This window comes from Hyperolius riggenbachi, chromosome 2 (assembly GCF_040937935.1).
Source record: "Hyperolius riggenbachi isolate aHypRig1 chromosome 2, aHypRig1.pri, whole genome shotgun sequence".
NCBI lineage: Eukaryota > Metazoa > Chordata > Amphibia > Anura > Hyperoliidae > Hyperolius > Hyperolius riggenbachi.
In genome coordinates this window covers 51,948,022-51,957,621 of record NC_090647.1, presented here as the reverse complement: position 1 = coordinate 51,957,621, position 9,600 = coordinate 51,948,022, and the positions used below count along the sequence as shown (strand labels likewise).

At 45.2% G+C, this 9,600-nt stretch overlaps 1 protein-coding gene across 1 annotated transcript in view; it reads left to right on the top strand.

Annotated features, from left to right (window-relative positions):
• Positions 1–7,895: 7,895 nt before the first annotated feature.
• The window catches only part of CHORDC1 (cysteine and histidine rich domain containing 1), a 49,106-nt gene continuing 47,401 nt past the window's right edge, over positions 7,896–9,600 (top strand). Inside the window, exon 1 of the mRNA XM_068266796.1 lies at positions 7,896–8,090. Coding sequence (XP_068122897.1) covers positions 8,027–8,090 — 64 coding nt within the window. The 5' untranslated portion in view covers positions 7,896–8,026. The remainder of the gene's footprint in view (positions 8,091–9,600) is intronic.

Genomic DNA, 9,600 nt, shown 5'->3' with positions numbered 1-9,600 from the left:
GAGATGAATTAAACAAAAATTGGTCAAGCACTTACCAGTAAAAGGTCCGGGTAACACCTGGCGCCTCAGTGCCAAGGTGTCCAAAAACTGTGGATTAAATAGTGTGATAGCCACGCCTCCTGTCCAATCAGGAGTGGGGCGGTGTGGTGGTTTCCTCCAGAATGGGGGAGTGTTGCTGATTGGATGTGACAAAAGAGGAAGTGCCTTAGTGGCCATATTGCTCCAGGGCATCTTGCCCATAGTTTGTAAAGAGTAAAGTATGGGCTACTAATGAAGCCCAGGTCTATAATACTTTCACCATGAGGATAAAAAAGGGAAGGATTTGTTATGCAAAGGTGAATTACATTAAATGTACAACATAGAAAAGAAAAGGAAAAAGGCACGGATGTGTGTATATGTGTGATGTGGGGTATCACAATGGTGGTATACTGACTCCTGCTGGACACACAAAAAAAAAAAAAAATTAACAGGAAGATATAGATGAGAATCCATGATATTGTTAGGAGTAGTGTCGTATAGTATAATGAATTAGAAAATGATAAAAATCTGTATAAATTACAGTATCTGATGTGAGTAAGGAAAATTAAAATACAATCAGGATGCAAGCATAGATAAAACATTGGCGTATGGAATAAATGCTGACAAAATAATAATAATAATAAAAAGAATAATAATAAAGATAAAACAGAACATTAACATTAAAATTAAGAGAGAAGGTATGATAAAAGAGGCGACTAGCATAAAAAGGTTATTTTGTGCGGTAGATTTGGATCAATAGATTTTCTCTAATTGTTCGTTGAGGCCCTCGGGGACAAGGGTTCTCAACATTTGTATCCAAAACATTTCTCTGGTTTTAAACGTTCAAAAGCATCCAAGGTATTTTGGTGTACACTTTCTATAAGAGTGATGTGAAATAGACTTGGGTCGCTGTTGTGGTGGGTGCTAAAGTGTCTAGAAACGCTGTGTAGTGGGAAGTTTTTTAGTATATTACGTTTGTGTTGGCCTATTCTACTTCGTGCCGGTTGGGTGGTACGGCCAACGTACTGGAGGTGGCAAGGACATGATATGACATAAATAACGTATCTAGAAGTACATGTGATGTGTTCCTTTATCCTGGTATTCAATAATAGTGGATGGAAGTAAACTTAGTGGTAGTATTAATGAAAGTACATGCTAAACATCTGGCATTATTACAGGGAGCACATCCTGGTGTTAATTGTTTTTGTGGATTTATGGTCTTTGATATTGGGCGTAGGGCGACTAGGGGCCAAGATGTTACGTAGATTGGGCGCTCGTCTATAGTGATGGCTGGTGTAGGTGGTAGTAATGGACGAAGGTAGGGATCCTGTAGTAGTATCTCCCATCTGTTATTTAAAATGGATCGAATTTGAGGATGCTGAGCATTGAACCGTGTGATGAAACGAGGGTAGCTGTCTTTAGTGGGGCTGTTGGTCTTGGGTGATGTGGTGTGGAGCTTGTGGACCTTAGCTCTGAATTTGGCGTCTTTTATTAGTTTTTTGGGGTATTTGCGGGCCAGGAATTTTTTTGTGAGTATTTCGGATTGGGTGTTGTAGTCATGTAGATCTGTGCAATTTCTATGAATTCTCTTGAATTGACTGTATGGTGTATTGGTGGTCCAGGGGTGGTAGTGAAAACTTTCGAAATGGATGTAGTTATTTGCATCAACTGGTTTAAAATACGTTTTTGTTTTTATGCAATTTGAGTCGATGAATAGTGTTAGATCGAGAAATTCTATGGTATCGGGGTGTTGGTGGGACGTGAACTGAAGGCCTGCTGCGTTTGAATTGAGGTAATCTATGAATAATGAGATGGTGGAGGCGTTACCTTTCCAGATAAATATTAAGTCATCTATGTAGCGTTTATAGAAAATGATGTTCTGTGAAAATGGATTATTATATTTCATTTTTTGTACTTCAAAGAGACCCATAGATAGATTTGCATAGGAAGGGGCGAACGACGACCCCATAGCTGTGCCGTTGGTTTGATGGTATATTTTGTCCATGAATGTAAAAATATTATTGTTCAGAATAAATTCAGTGCATTGGATTAGAAAGGACTGTTGGCTCTGTGGCATTAGTGGATTAGATGACAAAAAATATTGGATAGCTGATAGACCGTAAGAATGGGGTATGTTTGTATATAAAGAGGTGACATCGCATGTGAGCCACCAATAATCAGGTTGCCAGGTCATGGAGCTGAGTAGTTGTATGAGATGTGAGGAGTCTTTGAGATAGGAATCTAGGGACTGTACATGATTCTGTAGGTGTTGGTCGAGGAATTGTGACAGATTGCTGGTGAGGGAATTTATGCCGGAGATGATAGGACGGCCAGGTGGTTTAGAAAGACTTTTGTGAATTTTCGGTAGGTAATAAAAGAATGGGGGTTTTGGTTGTGTGTTGATGATAAAATTTCTTTCGTTTTTGGTGATGATATTATTGAGCAATGCGTCATTGATAAATGATTTCAAAGTATTGTTGAGTAGACTAGTGGGATCTGTGTCCAAGGTCTCATAGTAACGAGTGTCACCTAGTAATCGCTCTGCCTCTTCTAGATAATCTTTTCTGTTTAAAATGACAATCCCTCCCCCTTTGTCTGCCGGTTTTATAACTAAATTGTGGTTATTTTGTAATGTTTTCATGGCTGATTTTTGAGAATGGTTAAGATTGGATGCAGAAAAAGGTGTGTCTCTGTGGATCTGTTGTAGGTCGTGAAGCACAAGAGAATAAAAGGTATCAATATAATTACCTTTGGAGGCTACAGGATAAAAACGTGACCTACCTTTTAGGTTGGTGGCGATACATTTTCCCATATCTTATATCTTCCTGTTAATTAATCCTGTTAAGATATCTTATATCTTCCTGTTAATTTTTTTTTTTTTTTTTGTGTGTGTGTCCAGCAGGGGTCAGTATACCACCATTGTGATACCCCACATCACACATATACACACATCCGTGCTTTTTTCCTTTTCTATGTTGTACATTTAATGTAATTTCACCTTTGCATAACAAATCCTTCCCTTTATTTATCCTCATGGTGAAAGTATTATAGACCTGGGCTTCATTAGTAGCCCATACTTTACTCTTTACAAACTATGGGCAAGATGCCCTGGAGCAATATGGCCACTAAGGCACTTCCTCTTTTGTCACATCCAATCAGCAACACTCCCCCATTCTGGAGGGAAACCACCACACCGCCCCACTCCCTGATTGGACAGGAGGCGTGGCTATCACACTATTTAATCCACAGTTTTTGGACACCTTGGCACTGAGGCGCCAGGTGTTACCCGGACCTTTTACTGGTAAGTGCTTGACCAATTTTTGTTTAATTCATCTCTGCCTATCTTACTATTCACACCATTATCCACCTAGACCTGTTTTATGCTCAGGTCCATTTTAGATTACTTTGTATTGATCAGCTTCCCCCCCCCCCCATCCCTATCACCACCATATAAGCTCTTCTCCCAGGTACCCCCCTCCCCCCTTGTTTCACAAACATTTTTTGGCCATACCATAATGTTTGATGCATACGTTTGCAACTATTTTCATTCTGTTTGCACATACATACTCCCAGGTCCCCCCCCCCCCCCCTTGTTTCACATAATTTTTTGGCCATACCATTATGTTTGATGCATACTTTTGCAACTATTTTCATACTGTTTGCACATACATACTCCCAGGTCCCCCCCTTGTTTCACATACATTTTTTGGCCATACCATTATGTTTGATGCATACGTTTAATTTTCATACTGTTTGCACATACAAATAATCATTCGTCACTATACCCCCACAAATACCCCCCCGTTTTCCTTTTGTCCCCCCCCCCCCCACACTTCCACCACCACCCATACCCACATACACACCATGCATACATGCATATGTTTCTATCTACATTACACAATACACTAATATGGTACGCCTATGTTTATTTACTATATTATTTACTATATCTTTATACAGTGATTTGGTTCTGATGTACACCTACTTTTGCCTTTGTCCCTAGTTGTATGCTCCTATGTTATATTGCCTGAGGAAGCAGGTTTACACCTGTGAAACGCGTTGCGACCCCTTGGAGTATGCCAATAAAATTTATTTAAATTTGAACTGACAGTTTATAGTGTCTGCTTACAGGAGGTAAGTCCACCGCTGCCTCCAAAGCACTTTTAAACATTTTATTACCTGATTTTATCCTGCTGGCGCCTCTGTTCTTTCTACATAATATACTATCTATACTGGCAAATATACTTGCTATACTGAGGCCAACTATTCTACCTACACTGGGGGCAACTATACTAGCTACACTGGGTCAACTATACCAGCTATACTGGGGGCAACTATACTATCTATACTGGGGGCGTTTCAGCTATGGCCTTATTGGTGAACAGGACTGCCTAATAAAAAGAGGTATTTTTTAGGCTTCAGACTCTCTTTAAAGGGAAGGTCCAAGCAAAAAAAAAAAATGAGTTTTACTTACCTGGGGCTTCTACCAGCCCCATGTAGCCATCCTGTGCCCTTGTAGTCACTTACTGCTGCTCCAGTCCCCCGCTGGCAGCTTTCTGACCTCGGAGGTGAGGGCCACATTGCATACATTTTTACGCATTCCAGCTAGTGCAGGAACAAAAATGTACGCGTTGCACCACTAACGCGTAAAAATGTATGCGTTAATGTTCCTGCACTAGCGGGAATGTGTAAAAATGTACGCAATTCGGCCCTGACCTCTGAGGTCAGAAAGCTGCCAGCGGGGGACTGGAGCAGCAGTGAGTGACTACGAGGGCACAGGATGGCTTCATGGGGCTGGTAGAAGCCCCAGGTAAGTGAAACTCATTTTTTTTTTTGCTTGGACCTTCCCTTTAATATCTGTCATTCCCTCCGACTCCAGAGAAAACAAAAAGTCCTCAACAACAGTTTTAACACTTTAGATTGCTGTCTGGGTGTCCCCCTGGACTTCGCACTCTCCTTCACCACCCACATCCAAAACCTCACAAAGTCCTGCAACTTCCACCTCCGTAACATCTGCAAGATCCGCCCTTTCCTGACCTCTCCACCACCAAACTCCTCATCCATGCCCTCATAATTTCCCACCTAGACTACTGAAACGCCCTTCTGTCTGGTCTCCCTATGACCCGAATTGCCCCGCTGCAGTCCATCATGAATGTGGCAGCCAGAATTATCCACTGCTCCCATCGCTCCACCACAGTGGCTCCCCTCTGTGAATCCCTCCACTGGCTTCCTATCCAGTCCAGAATCAGATTTAAAATACTGTCTCTGACCTACAAATCTGTCCACAAAACCTGTCCAACCTACATTTCCAATCTTACCCAGAGGTACACACACGCTCACTCCGCTCCTCCAATGAATGTTGCCTGACTGTCTCTGCATCACCCAATCCCATGTACGCTTCCAGGACTTCTCAAGAACTGCGCCAACACTATGGAACTCCCTACCTCTCCCCATTAGGGTTCCCCCTTCAAAATCTTCAAGAAGGTCCTCAACACTCACTTTTTCACTCTGGCCTATCCCCCCTCACTAGTGCTCTAAACCTGCAGCTGAACTCTGGCCCCCTACCTTTTCGCGTCCCTACCTCTCCCTCTAGATTGCAAGCCTTCAGGCAAGGTCCTCCTCCTTATGTCTCCTACCAGTTCAAGCACCTCCATTACTGTTCCCCCATCCTATTGATCTGAGTGAACTCGACTTGCCTAATCTCCATGCTCCCATCCAGTGACTGACGAAGCATTACCTTGTACTCATTGGGCTTGATTCACTAAACCAGGCATGGGCAAACTTGGCCCTCCAGCTGTTAAGGAACTACAAATCCCACAATGCATTTGCCTTTATGAGTCATGACTGCGGCTGTCAGACTCCTGCAATGCATTGTGGGACTTGTAGTTCCTCAACAGCTGGAGGGCCAAGTTTGCCCATGCGTGCACTAAACCGTGATAACTCAAATATCACACCTTATCAAAGAACATACCTTATGAAAAGATATCACACCTTATCAAAGTTAACACGCCTTATCAGAGTAGCATAGCAAGCGCTACGAACTTATGCCTGCTAATTGGCAATGGCACTCGACCTGTCCTGAGCCCCTGCGGGTTCGTAGCGTTCACTATGCTACTCTGATAAGGCGTGTTAACTTTGATTAGGTGTGATATCTTTGATAAGGTGTGATATCTTTTCATAAGGTGTGATATCTTTGATAAGGTGTGATATTTAAGTTACCATGGTTTAGTGAATCAAGCCCATACTGTGCTGCGTGATCTGGTTTGCATGTATTCCTGTATTGTCTTATTGCTGTATGTCACCCTAAATATTGTCTGTAACCCTAACTAATGTCAAGCGCTGCGTAATATGTTGGCGCTTTATAAATACAATAAATAAATATAGATTTTTTTGTGTTTTTACGGATCCAGACGCCACAGACAGCTAAAGTTGTTTTAGTACAAAACTTCTTGTACCTGTCACGGATATCTATAGGCATCTTTGTTTGCCCATATTCCTTTTCCAGAGATGTCTATAGGTGTTATCGTACAGAACAACTTGTGAGCCGCGGACATCTATAGGCGTTTTTGTCCCCCCATATTCCTGTGCCATGGACATCTAAAGGCGATTCATATGAAATTTTGGCTCAGTGCCAACTCTCTACTCGACTTGAAATATGCAGATAATTCATATTACTAAAAAAAACTAGGCTACAGTGTTCTCCCCAGGCTCTTTTAGCCGGGTGCTCCACCCGGCTAATTTTGATGAGCACCCGCCTCCTCATCCTCCTCCTATGCTGTAAGTGGAGTTGTGCCGGACCTGCATTCCCACATCGATTTGCCACCCGGCTACTTTTGCATGCCACCCAGCTAGGGTAGCTAGGGTATTTGACAGCAGGTGCGGATAATTTACCGACCCCCCCCCCCCCCCCCCTCCCAAAAAAAAAAAAAAATACGGGAAGCGCCAGTATAGGTTAGGTAGGTAGCTACCCCCCCCCCCATATAGATTAGATAGGTAGCTGCCCCCCAGTATAGGTTAGATAGGTAGCTGCCCCCCAGTATAGGTTAGATTGGTAGCTTCCCCCCAGTATAGGTTAGATTAGGTAGGTGCCCCCCAGTATAGGTTAGATAGGTAGCTGCCCCCCAGTATAGGTTAGATTAGGTAGCTGCCCCCCAGTATAGGTTAGATTAGGTAGCTGCCCCCCAGTATAGGTTAGATTAGGTAGCTGCCCCCCAGTATAGGTTAGATTGGTAGCTGTCCCCCAGTATAGGTTAGGTAGCTGCCCCCCCCAGTATAGGTTAGATTAGGTAGCTGCCCCCCAGTATAGGTTAGTTAGTTAGGTAGGTAGGTGCCCCCCAGTATAGGTTAGGTAGGTAGGTGCCCCCCCCCCCCAATGGATTTATTAAAGAGGGGACACTCGCTGGCCTCTTCAGTAAGCCCTAATGCTTCCCGGGTGGCTATAAATTACCAAGGCAGAACAGCTAATTTGCATTTTTTTTCATTAAAAGTTATTATGTTGTTGCTTATCTTTTGGCGCAGAGAGGAAGTTCTGAGTTCAGGTCCACTAACACAGTTGAAACATAGCTGGCACTGGCTGGCATGTAGCTTAAAAAAACGACTGGCACTCTAAAGATTAACTATTAATTATTAAAAAAATGGAGAGGAAAATATCCCTGTACAACGTTCTTTCCTCTGCCACTCTCTACAGAGGAGCAGACGCTAGAGCACCAGCTGCTCTCTGCAGTGACTCCACACTACGGCCGCCATCTTGGCGAGGTCAGGGAGCCGTTACAATGCACGGAGTAAGCTCCGGCGACTGGAGACAATGCCTGCTGCTCACGCTGGAGGGCACTAGACGATAAACCTGTCTCCAGTAGCGGCCGCCATGCTGAGGACTATGAAGAGGAAGGAGGGAGGCTGACTGTATGCGCATGCGCGGAAGGTTCGCGAAACTTCCCGAGCACAGTGGCCGCCGCTTTCCGGAAGGAAACGAGCTGTTCATCCCTCAGCAGCAGCTGCTGGTGTCACCATGTCCATGCCGTGCTACAACCGGGGCTGCGGCCAGCGCTTCGACTCCGACACCAACACTGAGGGTGAGAGCAACCTGCGTGTGATGTGCGGTGACAGGGGGGTGTTACTGCAGGAGACAGGGGGACACAGCTGTCACTCCCACCCCACCACACCAGTCCTGTACTGTACCTGCAGTATATAATACAGGGAACCCCCCACTACACACACCAGTCCTGTACTGTACCTGCTGTATGTAATACAGTGGACCCCCACTACACACACCAGTCCTGTACTGTACCTGCTGTATGTAATACAGTGGACCCCCACTAAACACACCAGTCCTTTAATGTACCTGCAGTATATATTACAGGGAACCCCCACTACACACACCAGTCCTGTACTGTACTTGCTGCATATAATACAGGGGGACACAGCTGTCACTCCCACCCCACCAGTCCTGTGCTGTACCTGCAGTATATTACAGGGAACCCCCCCCCCCCACTACACACACCAGTCCTGGACTGTACCTGCAGTATATAATACAAGGGACTCCCCACTACACACACCAGTCCGGTACTGTACCTGCTGCATATAATACAGGGGGACACAGCTGTCACTCCCACCCCACCAGTCCTGTGCTGTACCTGCAGTGTATTACAGGGAACCCCCCCCCCCCCACTACACACACCAGTCCTGGACTGTACCTGCAGTATATAATACAAGGGACTCCCCACTACACACACCAGTCCGGTACTGTACCTGTTGCATATAATACAGGGGGACACAGCTGTCACTCCCACCCCACCAGTCCTGTGCTGTACCTGCAGTATATTACAAGGAACCCCCCCCCCCCCCACTACACACACCAGTCCTGTACTGTACTTGCAGTATGTAATACAGAGGACACCCACTACACACACCAGTCCTGTGCTGTACCTGCAGTATGTAATACAGAGGACCCCCACTACACACACCAGTCCTGTGCTGTACCTGCAGTATGTAATACAGGGGACCCCCACTACACACACCAGTCCTGTGCTGTACCTGCTGCATATAATACAGGGGGACACAGCTGTCACTCCCACCCCACCAGTCCTGTGCTGTACCTGCAGTATATTACAAGGAACCCCCCCCCCCCCACTACACACACCAGTCCTGTACTGTACCTGCAGTATATAATACAAGGGACTCCCCACTACACACACCAGTCCGGTACTGTACCTGCTGCATATAATACAGGGGACCCCCACTAAACACACCAGTCCTTTACTGTACCTGCTGCATATAATACAGGGGACACAGCTGTCACTCCCACCCCACCAGTCCTGTGCTGTACCTGCAGTATATTACAGGGAACCCCCCCCCCCCCCCACTACACACACCAGTCCTGTACTGTACCTGCAGTATATAATACAAGGGACTCCCCACTACACACACCAGTCCGGTACTGTACCTGCAGTATGTAATACAGAGGACCCCCACTACACACACCAGTCCTCTGCTGTACCTGCAGTATGTAATACAGAGGACCCCCACTACACACACCAGTCCTGTGCTGTACCTGCAGTATATAATACAGGGGATCCCCTACTA